The following is a 21476-nucleotide window of genomic DNA, read 5'->3' as shown; positions in this document are numbered from 1 at the left end:
GACAGTGTGTTTACCGTCGGAGAAATGAACCTTTAGTGCCTATTTTCACTTGACATGCGAAACAGTGTCATGGTGTGGGATGCGATATCCATCACACAGAGATCTGACTTAGTGGTGGTTCAGGAGATTTGACAGCAAATCGGTACATCAAATAAGTCCTTTCACGCCGACAGAGTTCCAGCATGACAACGCTACTTCACATGCAGCACGCGTCACGGTTTGCTACCTTGCCAGTTCTAACGTCAATATGTTTTGCCATCGCCTTCCCGATCACCAGGTCTAAAGTCGATAGAACACCTATGAAATGAACTCGTGTTTGTCAACGTCCAAACATGCCTCAGACACCTCTAAAACTGGCCATCACACTGCAGTAAGAGTGGGGAAATTTCCCCAAAACGACTTCGTCGACTTAGTCTTTGGGGAGACGGTGGCGAGTAATTGCTGCCAATGGTAGCCATACAAAGCACTTACTTTGACGTCATCTTGTGGATTCAAGTACGTAGAAACACAATATCATAGACAGTTAAATGTTTTGTTGGTGAACTCTTTACATGGAGACGTGTGTAGTTTCACCTGCATACCATTGAACTACATGAAATAATTGCTCTTAATTTTGTTGGTGAACTCTTTGCATGGAGAGGTGTGTAGTTTCACCTGCATACCATTGAACTACATGAAATAATTGCTCTTAATTTTGTTGGTGAACTCTTTACATGGAGACGTGTGTAGTTTCACCTGCATACCATTGAACTACATGAAATAATTGCTCTTAATTTTGTTGGTGAACTCTTTGCATGGAGAGGTGTGTAGTTTCACCTCCATACCATTGAACTACATGAAATAATTGCTCTTAATCAAACACAGTTAATTCCTGTAAATATGGTTTATATGCAAACATTTTTTCTATATTGAATAGTGTATCACGTACACAACTGTAAGTTGATTTGTTGTCCCCTGTCATGAGTGGTATGACTGTTGTCACTTGACTTTCAAATTTGCTGAGCAAATCTATACAGCAGAGGTATATCCAGGCAACATGACACTAACAGAGCATATTTTTGATTTGCAGGGAGGGACAGAATAGGATTGGGCATAACCAGACGAGGTAATATATAAAATATACACGATTAGATAATACCAGTTGCTTCCAGGGTATGTAAGTCGAGCCACAGGGAAACTGTTGCGCGAATAGGACGCGAATGGCAAAGCTCGCCTCGCGCGAAAACAAGAAGACTAATCATTTTCTCTCTCTTGCGCAACCCTATTTGCGTCATTGTTTGCCTGTGGTCGAGCATACATTGTCCATCGCCCATTACATGCAACTACAGTTGTCCAAGATTCGACGCAACCGTAAAAGACTAAAGAGGTATACAAAAGAGCCAAGTTTTTACTTCTCGACAACCGGTTGTTGACACAACTGTGTATGTCTGTATCATCAGTGTCGACAGTTTACTGAACATCGTATGGTTGGTTGCTTTCATACACTCTGACATGATGGTAACGTGTCGCTGGTTCTGTCACTGATGTATCATAATATCCCTGGCAGATATTATTGTAGTTCTCAGTTCAACAGTTCAACAGATGACATTAGCAGGTTGTGCGTACTCTATTCCGTGTAGATACCGTACGCTGACGCTGTACAGAACAGGGTCTTGTTGGTGAAGGTGTAGGTGGCGAAGTTGTCCACCTTGGGGTCCCACGCGCACCTGCTGGTAACAATGACATCCTGATCCTTTCTCTCCCCCAACATGACGACCACCACCAGCTTGTACCGGTCCCAGCTCATCTGCTTCATGCGCTCCTTGATCTCGTCAGTGAGTACCTGGGGGTGATACGTATAGTGTACTAAAGATCAGATCACACCTGGAGGTGATCTGTATAGTATATTATAGAGCAGAGAACGCCCCGATGTGATACGCATAGTGTATTGTAGAGCAGATCACAGCTGGAGGCTATACATAATATGCATGTAGTGTATTATATAGCAGATCACACCTGCAGGCCAAACATACAGTATATTATAAAGGATATCACACCTGACGGTGATACATATAGCGTACTGTAGAACATATCACAGCTGGAGGTGATAGATATAGTGTATTATAGAGGATATCGTACCTGAGAGTAATACGTACGGTATATTATATAGCAGATCACACCTGGAGGTGATACATATAGTGTATTATAAAGCGGATCGCACCTGGGGGAGATACATACAGTGTATTATAGAGCAGATCACAACTGGAGGTGATACATTTTAGTGTGTTATAATGCAGACCACACCTGGAGGTGATACGTATTGTGTAGTATATAGCGAATCACACCTGGAGGTGATACGTATGGTGTATTATAAAGCAGATCACACCTGGAGGTGATACATTTAGTGTGTTATACTGCAGACCTCACCTGGAGGTGATACGTATAGTGTACTATAGGGCAAATCACATCTGGAGGTGATACGTATAGTGTACTATAGGCTAAACCACACCTGGAGGTGATACGTATAGTGTACTATAGGCTAAACCACACCTGGAAGTGATACGTATAGTGTACTATAGGGCAAATGACACCTGGATGTGATAGCATAGTGCACTATAGGCTAAACCACACCTGGAGGTGATACGTATAGTGTACTATAGGCTAAACCACACCTGGAAGTGATACATATAGCGTATGGCACTCCTGTCAAAATCGGATCAACAGCACAAATGACAAAAGAATGTAAGAATGTAACCACTGCAATCGACTTTGCTGTGACAATGCCAAATTATCTAGCATTGTGAATCTTTCATGTTCGACAAAAATAAATCTTCTTCTGTCTCACTGATAAACTTGATGTTCATATATGTGTGAAAATAGATAAATATGCTTAACTACGATTATATGCTGGCATCGTTTCTCGGCGCAGATACACATGACTTAACTCAAACAATTGACTGTGATACATAGGAATACATAATACTGTCATTTTCTCACGTATGGGATCTAAAGAAATATCTGATGTAAATCTACTAAACACAATCGCCCACCTACTCACAAATTGTACCTTGCAAATTTTCCATTATAGCGAGTGCAGCGTGTGCTTACATTTTGGTTCAGATGCGGTTTCATTCTGTTTAATACAAGTAATGCATTACATGTACTGTGTTTGTGATGATCATTGGATTTAAAGACTGTGGGAACTAAAGACATTCATTCATTCATTCATTCATTCATTCATTCAAGTAATTAACTAAATTTGAGTTGCGTTGAGTTGGGTTTTACGTCACATCAGCATTATCCCAGGCATATAGTGACGAGATCAAGTTTGCATCAACTACCGTTCAAAGTCCATGGTCCAAAAGAGTTCTGTCCCAAAAACACACTCTTTCATATCATTACTATATAAAAACAGAAAATGTTATAGCACCAAATACGAGAGCAAGCAAATTCTTTATTCTCTTTAGATAACTACAAAATATGATATAGGTCAACTTCCCTCAGGTAATCTATGATCAGATACCCACTCACACGGGTAAACAGATCTTTAATGGGTGTTCCTTGCAGTAGAAAAGTCCACACAGTCAAGCAAAATAGTTAACAAAAAGTTTGTAGGATAATGTAATAAGATTCACCATAGAAACTGGTTGATGTCATGCCAAACATTGACAACTGATTTCTCTACCTAATAATCATATGTTCATAGGTCTGACCACGCAAGATGATACTATCATACTCACCTGAGTCATTGTTACGCAGAATTTGGGGTTGTAACTGAACCCATCCAACCTCTCATCCAGAATCTCTTTCAACATATTGTGAACACTGAACGCGGTGAACTTGACCTTGGGTTCCATTCTGTACGTGGGCTCATAGTTAACTTGCACTTGGTTGGGAGAACCTTCCGTCTTCCCCGCCTTCTTGAACTTCCTAGAGGCCAGAAACCCAGTGACTCCTGCAGCCACGCTGCTGCGTCTGTGATTGGCGAGGATGGGGAACAGGCTCTTCCTCCTCTCATCCCCGGGGTGAGGACTGGGTATCGCTGGCAGTTCATTACGTAAGATGGACTGTCTGCGCGCAGCCATTTTGAACCCGTCTCCTCTCTTTCACTGTCAGGCACAATCGTATAGCGAAGACCAAAATGTCACAGAGTTGTAAGGATCTCGTGTGAAACTACTCTTCCAGGACGTTTTCCTAAAGGTGGTTTATGATCTGTCCTTATAGAGGTCTATCGACAGCTTCCTTATTCTCAAAGGTGTCGTTATACTTGATTAAACGTTACAAAATATCACAATTTAAACCAATCAGTCTTCAATATTCCGTGAAAGATACAGAAAAGACACAGACTGCTTTAAGAGTCATATTTCACCTTGACTACAGATATTTCGCAACGGCCTTTTAAAAAATATGAATCCAATTCACAGAACGCGGTCTTCACCTCCGAGGTCCCTTCTTCAAACTTTAAATTTCCCCAACACACCAACAGCCTCACGCAAATGAATGTACGTCAACAGTTTCTGAACTAGAGTGAACCTGAGACATGCTATTATCATAACTGCAGTTAAGGAACAGGCGACCAGTCCACACTGAAATCTGCCTATTGTTGTCAAACGGTCTAGCTATTGTCTACCAGCAAAATCGGTTTAAAGTCTCTGCTCTGCTTATGGTAGATTTCGACGAAAGGTTTTAGGTTCCATAACACAGTAAGCGGATATACCGACTCACTCATGCACTAAAGGCCTTAGTAACGAACCTATTGTTTGGTGGTTGATCTGTCTAGTCGAACGGACAAAGAGTTACTCACCCTTGTACACAGGGACCTATATTACATAACTGATGGCATAAAGGCACTAGGACTGTAGATGTCTGTAACGTTTCAGAACTTGATTGTTGTATAAATGCGTGTATGTTATTAGTAGGACTCCGTGATAACATCGTTCAATGGTTATCAATACTGTTCTTGCGTGCACTGATTGCGTGCGATACGATGGTTCAGGTTTAATGTACTGATTGGAATATTTGGACTTAGTAACATATGACCTAGCAGAACGTACAACTCATTTGTTCAAATAATATAAATCTTATTCCTGAAATGTCTAGTTTTCACGATTGCAGTTTGCACTTTTGTATCCAACTCAGAGTGTAAAAGAGGACATTCTAACTTAGATTAAGGTCTAGCTTTACATCCACGCAGTACGCATTTCAGTAAAACCTATACCAACCACCAGATCAGTTCCCATTGTTCTGGTACCCTCCTTGAAATTTCCATAACGGTCTATTTCCTGTGAAGTAAGGAAAAAGAAAATGGGTAAGGGAGGTAACTCATATTACCCAAGAAACCAAAGCCACTAAAGTCATAATAGGCATGACGATACAATACCGTTTGAAAAGAACTGAGAGCGTCTTTTTTCTCTTTACCAGTCAGTTGTCAGTATTGATTTTCTCTCAAGCTTTCATAATAGGTTTCAACTCCTCAACTATATCAAGCCCATCAATGAGGATCATTAGTTGACGACCCGTGAAGATCCGGGTTAGAACTTAAAATTGAGCTTCAGTAACCCATGTTTAAGAATATCGCAAGCCGGAGGCGACTGATGGGATCGGGAGATAATGCTCGCTGACTTGGTTGACACGTGTCATCGTTTCCCACGTAAGTAAAAGGACTCTCATGCTGTTGATCACATGATTGTCTGGCACAACTGCAACCAGCCAATCATTACATGACATCTACAACCATTATCTTTCATGCAGTCATCTTAACGTACAGCATGTGGCTGTAGAAAACTTCAAGCATGGATTTACTGACACAGTAAATCAAGCCTGACCACCCTATCCTGATAGCAGCCTCTTACGACAGGAATGGGTAACTGAAGATCAGTTTTAACCTGGATCTTCACAGGTTCAGTTATGATAAACATCTCTAGATAGTTAGCGGTGATAGAAGCATATTGATCTCAAATACAGGTTAAATACAAAACGTGAGGGGATCTTTAACTTTTCGTTTAGGAGATGCTATTGCTGAATTCCACCACATACTACACTCTCAGGTATGGAACCCTGGGTCATTTCCCTGCTGTATAACCCACATTGATAACACACATACATACCAGATCTTGTCACGTGACAAGGCATAACCTGGATTACTATTTGCTTATAAAACAATATTTTGTTTTAATTCTTGAGAGCGAAATAGCCGAAGGTATGGAGACATTGAAGGTACGTACGCAGAGATATATACACCAAAAATTTGTCTTCAGCTTGTTATGTTATACGTTTGGGATATACGTTCACGTTTATTATTTCCATATGGTGAGTCTTATCAAGACAGTGATATGTAGTAAATATTGCATGATGTGTGAAGGCTACGTTGTGTGTACCGCGTCGGTGACAAACACAATCTAGTGCACTCACTGTTCGTGTCGCAACGTGGGAAAACTTGATTGCTTCATAATTAACTACTAATTTAAGATATTGTATCTGCTATTGAAATAACACTCGGATTTAATTCATGAAATGGGTTTGAAAAAAGTGGTAGAGATTCAGTGTGTATCTCAGACTCGAACCCACGATCAATCAGGACACGATTCTGCACAGGTGTCTGCCATTAATGGTCAGCTCGCTCCGAACACACCTCCACCGAACACAGGATGGTCAAACCGGAAGTATCCTTTTCCATCTGCTTCTGCAATAAGGATGTAATACATCATACTACATGTTCTGAAGATAATTTCATTATTGTAAGCAGAGTGAAAGATGTTTTCAGTAATCTAATGATTTGATTCAAATGATATATTCTTTCCTTTTATAGAATTCGGTCCTGGTTCTTTTCATTGTTCAGACAACCTGCGCGGTCGGTATGTTTGAAATAAAGTAATCTCTCATTTTACAAACTATTACTATTAAAGAACCTAATTCAAGTGGCTTCATCTTCTAGAAACTTGATGGGGAAGGGGTGAGTTAAAAGATAAGAAAACGTTGTCTGTCAGCAATTAGTCTTTGGGACTATTTTGTTTGTTTTGTCAACATAATTATTCCTCCATTAATAAGAGGGAGATTAGTAATATTTAAATCGAAAACGTTATATTAAAACCCGTGAGTTACCTTAGCGTTTAGGTCTGATTTCACAACGGCCACCTGTCCCCTTCATCCACCAGATCTTGATATAAATATAAAACAACATCCTCAACTACTTATGTCAGTAGAACATATTCTAAATGAACTAGTAAATTTGAAATACCAAGTATGACAATACATTGTCTTTGTACAATGCCGGCTCCGGCACCGGCTTCTGTGAAGCTGACTGTTCTTCTATAGAATTCTCAAGTCTCGACCATCTTCGGAGTCGAACTCCGCCAGATGTGCAGGCCACGGCAGCAACTGACCTCATCAGGAGGGTCGTTGGGGACAGATACTCGGACTTCGACATCAACGTCGACCCCAGCAGTGGCCCTGCAGAGAGAGACACATTTACAGTGAGTTTGAAGTTTCATGTGTTTGAAGGGAATAAACTCTGTGAACAGTGGTGGAGGAATTAGGAGCTGATTAGTGTCGATTAGTTAGTGTCGATCACCATGTACCTTCAACATATGCTAATATACCGTTTGTTGATGTGTGTTTTAACGGGACCAACCGACGTGCCTGTTCATGTGTTTGTGTCGGATGCTACTAAGAGTCCCAACGCCTTTGTATTAAGTGGTACATCTGTAATCAACCTTTTCCCCTTTAAAAGCAATGACCCCCTCGTGTTCATAAAGACTAATCGTCCCTTTGTTGTAGCTGTAATCAACCTTTTCCCCTTTAAAAGCAATGACCCCCTCGTGTTCATAAAGACTAATCGTCCCTTTGTTGTAGCTGGTGCAGTCGGGGCCAAAGCTGTCCATCACAGGAACAAGTGGTGTAGCGGTTGCCATGGGATTCTACTACTACATCAAGTACTACTGTGGGGGACAGTTCACCTGGGCGGGACAACAGATCACCCTGCCAGCAGAATTACCTAAAGTGTCTAGGGTTACAATAACCTCCAATGACAGGTGCGTGGAAGCCCCATAGACCTACCACTGGCAGGCTTACAGGTCAGACTGTCGTGTGCAGATAAGGCCGTTCAAGCAGAAAATGAAATACAGATATCAAAAACCAAACTGCCAAAGCGAAGCTACTTTGGAAATACGGTTTAGATTTCTAAGACACCCCATGCTTGTCTTAAGACACTCCAACCAAATCCGGTGGTCATGACTTGGGTGGTGTATGCCACCTTATCCCGATTGCACAGATCGATGCCTACGATGTCAGTCACTGGAGTATAACGCAAACCACGCACACCACGCACGCACGCACGTTATACCGACACCTCACCTCACCTCAACTCACCTCAACTCACCTCAACTCATCAATTTGCAGGTTTCGGTACTACCAGAACGTCTGCACGGTCAGTTACTCCTTCGCGTGGTGGGACTGGGACCAGTGGGAACGTCATATAGACTGGATGGCCTTGCAGGGAATCAACCTGCCACTGGCCTTCACAGGACAGGAGGCCATCTTCCAGAGGGTAGGTAGACTGGATGGCGTTGCAGGGAATCAACCTGCCACTGGCCCTCACAGGACAGGAGGCCATATTCCAGAGGGTAGGTAGACTGGATGGCCTTGCAGGGAATCAACCTGCCATTGGCCTTCACAGGAGAGGAGGCCATCTTCGGGGGAGTTAGTACAGTGCATGGCTTTGTAAGTACTAACTTGCCAGTGGCCTTTACATGCCAAAAAGTTATCTTCCTTCACAAAGCAAGTGAACTTAAGGACAGCAATTTACCTTGTATTCTCACCAGCAAAGACAAATTAGATAATATGAACCTCTGAACGCCTGTATTACTTTGTTGCAGAAGGCAGGAAGCACCTTTATCTGCACTTACTTGTTGTACCTTGTGATCTTTAGGTCTATTTGTCAATGGGCTTTACGATACAAGATATGGAAGCTCATTTCGGCGGACCAGCATTCTTAGCTTGGTACGAAAAATATTATTTCATCAATGTTAATGATTTACTGATTTATCATTTCACGAGAAAAATAGTAATAAAAAAACACTAGAACAGTAAAGGCACCATGTTATGTTCAAGGGGTTCGAATCCGATTTTCAGTAAAATCAATTTACTCGCAACAAATATCCTCATCATACCAAAGACATGTCGTATTTTCACTGTCTAATATCTCACCACAAGGGCAAGGATGGGAAACATACGTGGATTTGGCGGCCCTCTGCCTGAATATTGGATGGGCAGACAGTTGGCTCTCCAGCACAAGATACTGGACCGGATGAGGTCACTTGGCATTATTCCAGTACTTCCGGGTTTTGCCGGACATGTGCCAGCCGCCATTACAAGGTACTCCTCGTGGTTTGCGAATAGGTTCATAGACTTTGTGTGAATTCTATTATCCGAGCACGTAAATATAATTGTTTATTGTCTGTGTTTGAGGAGAGAAAAAGCCAAACAATGCCTCTTAAAAAGTTCAATGAAAACAAATATAAACTGAATTTAAGTTTCAGTATACAGTCATGAATTCTGCATCTTTAAGATCGCCATTCATAAGCTGTCCCTGTTTGTTTATGCACAAAGTTATCTTACAGCGTTTTTGTTTATTGTCGCGATTACGATATTATGTATATTGATTTATATATTGCCTTGCAATCTCCATTCCAATGCCGTTATTTTAATCAATTTCAATGTTTCTTAAATACTTTTTTTCCAGAGTGTTCCCCAAAGCCAATGTGACTCGACTAGGGAGTTGGGCTAACTTCAACGCCAATTATTCTGAGTAAGTTCTTCACGTTAATGTAGGTTCTGTACCTACATCTAGGCTTGTTTTTCATGGTCATCATTGGTTTAGATATGACAGAAAAACAATCATTGTAGTATAGACTTGCATATGATTGTAGGCAAATAATGACACTAAATATCTAGGTTTCTGTTTTGGTGGGGGTTTTTTTCTCGTTGTTGTTGGGTTTGACTATTTGTTTTTTTGTGTGTGTTGGGGTTTGGTTTCTTTTTTTTTTTTTGTTTGTTTGTTTTCTTTTTTGTTTATTTTGCTTTATTTGTTCTTGGGGTTCTTTGTTTTGATTTGATTTTATTCTTTGTTTCTATTTTGTTTTTGTTTTTTGGGGGTTTTTTTTGGTTTATATTTTTTTCTTTGTGGGGGTAGGGGATTCAATATTTTGGGGGTGGTAAATGTGTGCACACAGGGTGGCTTGAGGAATATGAAACTTATACGGAGATATTGTTTTACAAAATGAGAATTCTGCGTCACTGCTTCGATGTTAGGCCCCATGATTAGTTTGTTGAAAGACACATGTTCAAGACATTTCCGTGACATGCCGTCCAATGCAGGTCTCCATTTTGATCTTATTTTCACTTTGACCTTTGACGGGCATGTGTTTGTGGCCGGTTACACTAATGGATTAGGAGATGTGATAACAGCTGGTTTCTTTATCTCATTTCTTCCAGAACCTATCTACTGGATTTCAATGACCCCCTGTTCACTACAATCGGTTCCAAGTTCATCAAGGCCGTATGTTTCAAAGATAACATTTTGGGGTCAATCTTGTTCAGTAGCATTTCTCACCATTCGCCCCTTTCCGTAACCTACATGAATAATCGCTTTGACCCGGAATGACACGAGTTGGTTCAGAAGAGACACACCTGTCTTCATGTCGACCATCGATGACCACTGCCCCAGATATATTCATAGGGCGGCTGTTGACTGACCCCCGTAGTTGCGCATGCAATTGTGGGTGTCGTAGTCTGGTGGTCAAAGCGTTCGCTCGTCACGCCGAAGACCCGAGTTCGCTTTTCCACAGCAGTACAATGTGTGACACAAGTGTTAAACGCCCTCTTCACCCTCAGTAAGCAGGCGCAAAGTGTTGAAAGTCTATTGCGCCAGACAGGCTCAGATTCGACCATATCGGTACTTCCGGATATTGGCACTTCCGGGTCACATTTTTATTAGTATCATCTTGTGGCTATGCGGCGCACCATGACTACAAAACACATTTATAGGACGTGGTACCAGTCTTTTTCCTTATTCACAGATGGAGGCCGAATTTGGCATTGATCACATCTACAACGCGGATAGTTTCAACGAGATGACGCCAGCTTCCAGGTGAGTTTGTGTTTATGTGAGTGTCCTTGATATAGGCAGGCTTTGTGATGTTATAGATATACAAGGCCGGGGGATAGGTGGTGTGATTCACTGCGTCATACTAAAACACATTTAAATGTGGTACTGGTTGTTACCAGGGGCCAAGGAAGGAGAAGTCGGCTCAAAGGCGGTGGGTGAGTGACCCATCCATGTTGAAGCGCTGCATGGAGTCTTAACGGACTAGGAACATAAACTCGTGTTACCATAAACAAACACACACACGCACACACGCACACACGCACACACGCACGCACACACGCACGTACGCACACGCGATGGATGTTGATGGAATATTACAAAGACATAGGATGTATCTGGGCGTAGTAAGTGTGCTTATACGGCCAGTTATCATTTACGGTCAGTATCGATACTCAAAACTGATATAAAGGAACAGTCAGTATTGAAACCAACGCTAGTCTTAAAAGAAGTAAAAGAACACATAATATCAAGATTCATATCACAACATTGAATCTGTCATGACTCGAACTGGATCTTAATCGGTGATCCTTAACGTTTTTCGAGTGATTTATCTAGGACAAATGTGTGTTTGTTTCAGCGACCCAGCGTACTTGGCCTCGGCGGCACGAGGGGTGTATAACGCCATGGTTGCTGGAGATTCACAGGCTATTTGGTGAGGGTAGTTTCAGTACGATGACAACTGTCACCCTGTACATCAGTCGTCGTTCTCATGTTTCTTAAGTTTTTAATATGTCCTTGTTTTAATTGTACTATTTTTCCCCATGCCATAATTAATAAATGATGATTAATAATTGATCTAGCACTTTAGGAATCTACAAGTACTGATGCTGTACATACAATGCACACCATCATAGGTTATATAGAGCGCTACGACCGTCTTTATACTCTGCAGTATAGAGTGGCCTCCAACTGTTCTACCTACAGGTTGATGCAGGGATGGCTGTTTGTGTTCGGAACTTTCTGGAAGGATCCTCAAATCAAGGCTCTTCTTACTGCAGTGCCAAAGGTTACTAACTCTATATGTTATATCACGGTACACTCGAGGGGACACATGCGCCATTGTTTCTTGAGAAAGTAATCGCTACGGTAGTTTCGTCGGTGAGTGAGTGAGTTCGGTTTTACGCCGCACACAGCAATATTTCAGCGTTAAGACGGTGTTTGTGAATAATCGAATCTGGCTCAGACAATCATGTGATCAACAGTAGGAACATCGATCAACGTAATTAGGTACCGATGGCATGTGTCAACGAAGTCAACGAGCATGACTATACGTATTTTCGTCAGTAGGGTACAGGATGATATTCCTAATTATCCATGATTATACAACCTTTTGTCACAATGATTCCAAGTATTTGAATGAATATTACGTTTGTAATAAGAAGCAACACAAACGTGGACTGTATGGTGACACTGGACTATGGTTAATGGTTACGTAGGGTTTCCGTCGCTTTACTCTTGAAAATAGAAAAATCAATCAATTAATTAATTGGCAGGGCAAGATGATCATCTTGGACCTGTACTCCGAGCAGACGCCTGTCTTCCCCCGCACCCATTCCTACTACGGGCAACCATTCATCTGGTGTATGATGCATAATTCTGGTGGACATAACGATATGTATGGCCATCTGGACAAGATCAACGAGGTGCCATCTGTTTCTATTCCAGTAGCAACAACAGTTAACCAGGAAACAGTTCGTTAAGAGACCTTTAGAGATTTTACTCACGCTTTCAGTGGGACTGATTTAACACGGTCCAATGACCAATCATTCTGAAGGTGACAACAGGGAATCAGACCGGGGTCTTTAACCACCAGGCTATCCTCCGCCGGGCTAGTCATATACACATTTTACCCCTTAAGGGTTTCCGAAAAGGTCGTCAGTGGTCAAAATGATCTTGCTGGTTATAGGTATCTTGGGGTAATCTAATTGGTAGAGTCCTGTGTTCGACTCCACATATGAGTACAATGCCTGAAAGCCATTTCGTATCTCCTATACCCCCTGCTTTTAAAACTGTAAATTAAACATACACCAAATCTATAACCTAAAGCTTCTTCAAAACGTAACATTTTAACCGAAGTCAATGAATGAAAACGTAGTGTCACTGTTCATCCTCAAGACCCTCAACATCTTTAAGCTCATGTTTAACGTTGCAGGGTCCCTCTGCCGGTCGGTCCTTCCCTAACAGCACCATGGTGGGCACAGGTCTCACCCCAGAAGGCATCAACCAGAACGAGGTCATGTACGAGTTCATGAACGAACAAGGTTGGAGGCCCGGGCCTGTCAACACAACCGAGTGGTGAGGCGTTCAGTTGAATTAGAATTGTGCTGTGATCGGAACAGCTAATGCATACATATTTGCAGAATTTATCTTTTTTTAAGGCTTAACATAATTATTCCTGTAGTCAGTCCTGGAGTCAATTTCATAACAGCCTAGTCTGTCTGACCAAGGATTACCGACCTGACTGAATCATTTCTATTGTTGTCAAAAGATGTAGGTGGAATCCTGTAGACATCAGCGTTGCATAACACACTTGTGACTTGAACAAGGTATTGCTAATTATACCAGAGACCATATACGGATATGGTCTCTGATTATACTACCTCGTGTTTTAACATGTTTGCAGGATAGATCAGTATCAAGCTCAGCGATACGCGGGAGGCAACTCGAAAACCTCCGCCGCGTGGTCTTATCTCAGGGTAGGTGTGTTAGACTACCCCTATGAAGATTCCTTGAAAAAATAAGCTGCCTGTTTATCTGAGGTTTATCTGACGTCGTTACTAATTTAACCTAGTGTTAAAGGACTGGTTAGACAGGCCTTCGAATTCCTGAGTAACCAATGTTACAAATCTTTGCTCAAGCACAGGCGCAAATGGGCTGCGCAGCATAGAGAAAATGACTAGTCTTCTCTACATGCGAGCGAAGCGAGCAAAGGTTGGCCACGTACTTTCCTCAATTCAGTTCGACAAATATTTTTCACGTCAAAACAAAATCTCGCTACACCCTCTCGTATACACCCATTACTTCACTGGGCTGTGCTCTCACATTTCCAACCACATGTCGAACAATTACTCACGTGAAATATTTTTTATTCAACATTTTAAGCGCAACTCGTGGTAGATCAGACCGTTCTTCGCCTCCATTCCCACTTCCAGCTTCCGGGTCAACGGAGTGACAAGTTGGCATATAAGAAGACTTGTCATATTCTCTATGCTGCGCAACCCCATATGCGCTACAGTTTGCCTGTGGTTCAAGAGTACCGGTAATGTGAACTAAGATCTGATATTGGTGAGATTTAAAATCACCGTACGTACTGTATACGAATTATCGTACAACAAACAGAAATATGGTTTTTGATTGGCTGTGCGCGCTTCTGTTATTTCCAATGTACCTCGCTGCCAATGGCAACTCATTCGGTACTTCGTGGTAGTTACTTTTTAACTCAACATTGAATCACGCATGATGCACGGAAATTACCGATATTTTGCGAATACAAATCGTTGGAAGGGAGATAACCCTAAATCTGTTTTTCTTGTGTCTTCCGTAAAATCTAGCCATGGCTACGAAAACATTTGACTGGCATTCCAAAAAATAATACTCGCATTCCAAAACGTCCAAATGTAATCCCTGTGAAAATTAATACGTGGGATAACACCGCAGCAACTTTACTAAGGTAATACCTGCGGGAAAAAAACAACAACAACAACAAACAGCAAGGTGATGGTTAGATTCACACATGTTGGCTGAAGTGTGCGATCCGATGCCCATGTTTCAAACAGTTCAAAACTAACATTGATGTGTTCGGTAAGATAAATACGTTGTTCACTGGTCCCTTGGGGCCCATGGGTTGATGTACCCTCGAGCCAAAGGGCTCAGGGAACATAAACAAGCATCGAGGGAACATCAACCTATGCCCTCCTCTGGACAAGTGAACAACTAATAATGTGCAGTTTCTGGCTGCCAAGCTAATCCAGTTTAAAGTGAGTGGGGTAAGTGTTTAACGCCACTTTAGTCAGTATTCGAGTTTACCACATTGGTTTTGCTTAACACCAACTGGATCTCATTTGCCACCCGCGCCGTCGATGTAGTAGCCGTACGATGAAGTAGGCATCGTGGATGACTGCGGGTTACTTAGTTTGTGTTAGCATTGTCTCCAAGCATCGTGCGATTTTCGTGAGAACAGACCGAGGCAAACTTGCATGGAGACTCCACAGAAATCGTACGGAGATCTTACTGAGGCTACACGGTGCTTGTACACCGCTGACCCATCGCAGATTAACGTCGAACCAGGCTTATCTTATTAAACAATTCTTTCTGTTTTCCAATAGGAAAGCGTTTACACATCGGGGCCTTCAGGCGTCACTATCATCCACCGTCCGTCTATAGGCAGCCACGAAACGGTCAGAACATATATGAATAATTATATGTTTGTTGTTTTAGATGATGATGGTAAACTTAGAACCATTGTTTACCAGATTCTCAGTTGATCAGCTGAATGTCATTGCTGATATTGTGTGATTATGTGATCACAACATGTATGACTCTTGGGATGACTGACACTCTCACAGCGCACACGCCAACACCGAACAAATCTGCACTATCCACGTATCTCCACTATCCATGCATCTCAACTATCTATGTATCTCTACTGTCTACTATTTCTACTAATCACGTATCTTCACCTGCCATACATCTCCACTATCCACGTATTTCCACTATCGACTTATCTTCACTCGCCGTGTATCTGCACTATTCACATATCTTCACTAGCCAGGCATCTCCACGTATCTGAACTATCCAGGCACCTCCCCTGTTCCCGTATGTTCCTTATTCCCTTATCTCTACTATACACGTACCTGCTCTAGCCATGTATCCCCACTATCCTTGGCATGTTCACTAGCCATGTATCTCCACTATCCACATGTCTTCTTTAGCTATGTATCTCTACTATTCCCGTGTTTGCAGTATCCACGTATCTTCCCCATTCCCTTATCTCTACTATCCACTATCTCCACTACTCGCGTATCCTCAGTAGTCATGTGTCTCTTCTACGCCCTGTTGTACCGGGAACACCAAGCTATTGAGCACATAACGAAGCGCAGTGTCTTCAACACAAACGGGACTGGGACCACTTTCTCCCATTATAGTCAATGGTAAACGCTGAGATATATATTCTTCTATGTTTTCACTTATTTGTATATGTCAGTCATTTATAAACAAAAATTCGCATTATGTATCAATTGTATATTTACACACGTGACATATCTGATTATCCCTGTCGAAAGTGAAGTAGTATAATTCCTTCATTGTGGACGCTGTGTAGATGGGCTATGATCCAGAGATGTTGTACAAGGCATGGGACAATATGGTGGCCGCCACAGCTACAACGCCAGCTCTGAGTGGACAACCTCTGTTCAGGTGAGTGTGTAATTCAAAAGCGCGGGAGTTAGAAGGGGATTCCTGCCACGGATGCTGTTGGTAAGACGCGAGTAAATGAATCGGGGCACTTCATAGGCTTGAAGCGTACTATCACATCCTCACGGCGAGTATCGTTGCTGAGGATCACTGAACTGTCTGGTCCAGACTCGATTATCGACAGGCACCGTCACTCTTTAATCATGTCGTTCAACAACAAACAAAACACGATTCAGTACTCAGCTACGATACATGGGTGTTTTTTTCCAGGTACGATCTGGTTGATGTGTCCAGGAACAGCCTGCAGGTGCTCGCCATCAAATACTACTCTGACGTCATCGCAGCCTACAACAAGAGTGACACGGCCAGTTTAAGGTAACGCAAGGCTGCATCTAGATATGTCCATGTTTCGGCGTCAATAGCTGCTTGAAAGAATGTGTTGCGAAAAAACCATGCTACTTCCACTCCTTTCTGTACAGACCGTGCTTCGATTCCCCAAATGTGTGAAGCCAATTTCTTCTGTCTCCATCGTGGAATATTGTTTAAAGCGGCGTATTTAATTAATACTTACTCATTAATTTCTATAGGGCAAGTCTGTGTTCAGATATGTCCAATGATAGTTAGGTATAAACAGTACCAACAAAGAATTTGTCGTGAAGCATTCGTTCATTCTTCTGTGCTAGTGTACCTGTACCAGTACCAGTTTAGTTATGTAACTGATTCACTTTACAAAGTGACTTTCTACCTTCGTCGATTTACACTAATGCCTCTTAGACTTTATAGGGACTCTCCAGACATGTTACGTCATTTGCTGCCGATGTGACATTTTAGTCTCCATGAAAATGGCTGAAGGCTTTACTCTGACTGAAATATGTCTGCGTGTAACCAGTTGTCAGGTATTCATACAGTCAAAAGACACGTAAATCAAGATCCAAGCTACATAAGAACTTATGTAATGTGGACAGATCTGCTGGCGCCAAGATGATCGACCTTCTGAGTGACCTTGACACACTCCTGGCAACTGACGTTCACTTCCTGCTGGGCACGTGGACCGGTGACGCGGCACGACACTTCTCTACAGCCCAAGAGAAGGCCTTGTATGACTACAACTCAAGGAACCAGGTCACTCTGTGGGGGCCAACTGGACAGGTTTGTTGGTTTATTGTATCACCTCCAGGTAATAGGGTACTAGCAAGTACAAGTACTATATCTCCAGTCAAGGGAATCCCTCTCTCCTACAGAAGCTCTGCCAACTACTCATCAGCGACAGTACCGATATCTCACAGCAATTGTCTCCCCGTCCATATTACACCTTTGTGGAAGGGTGACCCAGTGGTTTAAGGAGCCGCGATCCCTTGGAGCCGAAGTTGCGTCCCTTTGTCGTGCCAGAATCTTCTGTTTACTCATTTCCATGTCACATCTCTGCCATTTGCAATCTATTAGTGGCACAAGTATGTGGATTAAAGTGTGAAATATTATATACTGTTTGATAATGTGTCAAAGGCACTTTGATTTTCACTACAAATGTAATAACGCATACATTCAAAGTGATGATATCTTGCTCTTTTTCAGATAATGGATTATGCTTGTAAGATGTGGTCTGGACTAATTAATAGGTGAGACTGAATGTACCTTGTCGGATGTTCAACTTAAACTAGATTTAAAGAATGAAGATGTGGCGGAAAGAATTTGATAATGATTGTTAATGTTTGATCGTGTGGTTTCAGATACTACAAACCAAGGTGGCAGCTGTTTATAAGCACTTTAATCAACTGTACAGAAACGGTAAGAGTGGCACTTCTTCGCTGATCAAAAATATATCTTTTGTCTTGTGCTTTTCACTGTCGATTTAATCAGTGTGTTATGAAGTCATGATATAACGGCACACACACGCACACACACAAACACAAACACGCGCGCGCGCACACACACATACACACACACACACACAAGCGCGCATATATATATATCGTAGTCCATGCAACACCACATATCCTTATGGAAATTTTCAAATCATTTCGCTTGACATTACCTTTGTGCTATTGATATTTGTAAACAAGTGTCTGCATATTTGTAAACATGTATCTGCATTAGCAACCAACGAATAATACTATATTACAGAAAACATCGTTCGACAGTAGCGTGTACGGTCAGAAAGTGTTTGACACGGTGGAATTACCATTTTCCTACGACCAGACCGACTTCCCGAACGAACCCGAAGGTAAGATTACAATCCATCATCTGGAACAACGCAGTGCACCTTATTCAGAAGCGGAATGAGGCGACATAACAGAGTGAGTGAGTGAGTTGTATTTTACGCCGCTTATACCAATATTCCAGCAACATCACGGTCCATTTCTGCGACACCGGAAATGGACTTTACACATTGTGCCCATTTGGGGAATCGAACCCGGTTCTTTTGCGTGACTAGCCAATGCTTGTGAACCACCAGCCCAGCGACACAAGGGGGATTAGATGGCCACGGTACAGCTGACAACAGGACTGGTCACAACCTGCCAATCTTTGTGTTGATGCTACCTACCGCTGGTTTATCTATCTCAGTCAGTTCAAACAAACCACTTATCTTTAGCTGTTGTAGTGTTTTTGTTTCTTATTTGACGCCAAACTGCATGATGTCAGTGTGGAAATTCAGGGGTTTAAGAATGGGTTCCAGATCACTGCACGTGCAGTGAGATACAGCATACTTTCTTCCAGGCGACCCTCGTTTGTTTTTATCCACTTTGGTCGATCGGAAAACAATTTGAGAATAACCCACGAGGTACGACCGATGGCGTGAAATATGTCCCGAGTGAAATTAATGATCACTCCCCCGAGCTTAATTGCGAGCACGGTCAATTCATCAATCAATCCATGAAATATCATGAATGAACGGAGTGGTGTGAAAGTAGTTCCGGCATGCAATGAAAATGTCCAAATATACGAGAGACCAATCAAAGTGGAGAATCACTAAATTGCATTCTGTGCAAATATGAAAAAAATATTACACTACAGAGGATCTCCCCACCGGTAACAAGTAGCAACAAGTATTCTGTCCCACTTGACCACGACGACGGTCTGATCGAATGGAAATAATAATTTCAGTGACCACTAATCCACTTGGAATATTCCAAGTAAACAAACATGACCACTTGATAACATCAGTCGACTACAGCATAGGTCGAGTCTATTGTCTGTCCAGGAATCTCGCCGATACATTACAGTGAGTGCGTTTAGTTTTACGCCGCGATCAGCAATATTCCAACTATATGGCGGCGGTCTACAAACAATCGAGGCTGGACCGGACAATCCGGTGATCAACGGCATTAGCATTCATCTGCGCATCCAATAACACGTGTCAACCAAGACAGCGCGTCTTAGCACCCGATCCCGTTAGTCGCCTTGTCCGACAAGCGTAGTCGCCTTCTGTGGCAAACATGGGTTGCTGAAGACTAGTTCTACCCCTGATCTTCATGGTTCAGTTATACAGTACAGAGTTCGTTGCATGAGACATTTCGGTTTGAGTCCAGTGAAATATATATCTACTATAGTAATCTGTTGATTGCAAACAACCTCGAACTTGGATTGTTTGTGCCTTGCCAACTGGATCAAGTCAACTGTAAATCGAAAAGGCTCTGATTAAGACCAAAACAGCCCAACACAACCGTTGGTATGGAGGCCTGATACAATAAAGAATGAAGCCCGTGTTCTGGCATACTGCTAAAAGCTTTCAGATGTTAAGATAGAAAGATACACTTTGTAGTCAGATAAAGGGCTATGCATCGATTATTCGCCTACAGCACTTACATGCAAGCGAATTTTCCCGGAAGCATGTTTAGGTTGTTAGCCCATATTTTTGTAATGAGGATTCTTTATACTTGATTACTGTGAAAGTTGCGGATCTGTCCAATATACAACGTGTTGATCAAATTATTTAAAAACTGATTTGATTGTTGTGAAGGTTGCGCAGCTATCCAATATACAACGTGTTGATCAATGAAGCTGAAACATGTGTCCTCCTTCTTCAGGTGATGCCATAGCAGCGGCGATCCAGTTCCACTCAAAATACCGCCCAGAAACAAAGTCCAAGTTCTTCTCCCAATTTCCTAACGTACATTTGTCGGATACAGTGGATAAAGTTCACCATGAATATGCTAAACACTTCGGTCAGGTTTTGTAGTAGAGTATGGTACCAATGTGTCGTATGTCATGCCATAGTAAGAATAAAAATTTGCTTACAAATGACACTTGTTGTTTAAGCTAGGTGTGTCACCTATAGCCGCCCATGTTATTCTGTGAAGATCCTGGCTAGAATTGATCTTCACCAATCTATGTTTGTATCCCAGTTGCGCAGATCAATGCTCATGCCGTTGATCACTGTTGACTGGTCCAAGCTCAGTTATTTACAGACTGTGCATATAGCTGGAATACTGCTGAGTGCGGCGTTAATCACCCAACCAACCAACATACAGATGGGAACAAAAAACGCCAAGCTTGCAATCGTTTGTAGTACACTCCCGCTTTTCATTCTCTTCCGACACCGATGTATATCTATGAAACCCTAAAAATTACACTCTTCAAAAATTAAAAGAAACGCTTAGTTGGTTTTGAGAATATCAGACTCATGTAGCTGCACCAAAAACTAGCGTACTATTTTTTTCCAAAACGTCATCTTTGTGTGAAATATCTTCAGCGCCAAAACTCGGCAACATTAATTTCTTTTAGAAGCGTTTGAAGAAATATTCATAAAACGTCTCCAAGAAAACATCCAAAGCATCCTGTAAGCGGAAAAGCTTGCGGTATTGACCAGATGTAAAGACAAACATTGTGCATAATCGCGTCATTCGTTTTTTTCCTGGAAAACCTGACATCTTCATGTCACGAATGAACACTACCAATCGAAACATCGCCATAAGCCGACTTG

General features: G+C 42.1%; 2 protein-coding genes across 2 annotated transcripts; one reads left to right on the top strand and one right to left on the bottom strand.

The window, feature by feature from the left end:
* Positions 1 to 1590: 1590 nt before the first annotated feature.
* Positions 1591 to 4064, bottom strand: LOC137291952 (dynein light chain Tctex-type 5-like). Its single transcript, XM_067823506.1, has 2 exons — positions 3720 to 4064; positions 1591 to 1822 (listed from the first exon to the last, which is right to left on the bottom strand). Exons 1-2 carry the CDS (start codon positions 4062 to 4064, stop codon positions 1607 to 1609), a joined length of 561 nt encoding a protein of 186 aa, XP_067679607.1. The 3' UTR covers positions 1591 to 1606.
* Positions 4065 to 6061: 1997 nt separating this feature from the next.
* On the top strand, positions 6062 to 20799 carry LOC137290500 (alpha-N-acetylglucosaminidase-like). Its single transcript, XM_067821479.1, has 23 exons — positions 6062 to 6195; positions 6788 to 6833; positions 7294 to 7451; positions 7831 to 8009; positions 8377 to 8524; positions 8906 to 8976; positions 9190 to 9351; positions 9719 to 9784; positions 10471 to 10534; positions 11055 to 11125; positions 11721 to 11795; positions 12068 to 12149; positions 12637 to 12786; positions 13296 to 13438; positions 13767 to 13839; positions 15469 to 15540; positions 16464 to 16558; positions 16826 to 16930; positions 17521 to 17704; positions 18128 to 18171; positions 18283 to 18340; positions 18677 to 18776; positions 20581 to 20799. Exons 1-23 carry the CDS (start codon positions 6181 to 6183, stop codon positions 20730 to 20732), a joined length of 2313 nt encoding a protein of 770 aa, XP_067677580.1. The 5' UTR covers positions 6062 to 6180; the 3' UTR covers positions 20733 to 20799.
* Positions 20800 to 21476: the final 677 nt, after the last annotated feature.

The sequence above is a fragment of the Haliotis asinina genome, chromosome 7, assembly GCF_037392515.1.
Source record: "Haliotis asinina isolate JCU_RB_2024 chromosome 7, JCU_Hal_asi_v2, whole genome shotgun sequence".
Classification (NCBI taxonomy): Eukaryota; Metazoa; Mollusca; class Gastropoda; order Lepetellida; family Haliotidae; genus Haliotis; species Haliotis asinina.
Note: the sequence above shows the minus strand (reverse complement) of the source record. Positions and strands in the feature narration are given on the sequence as shown.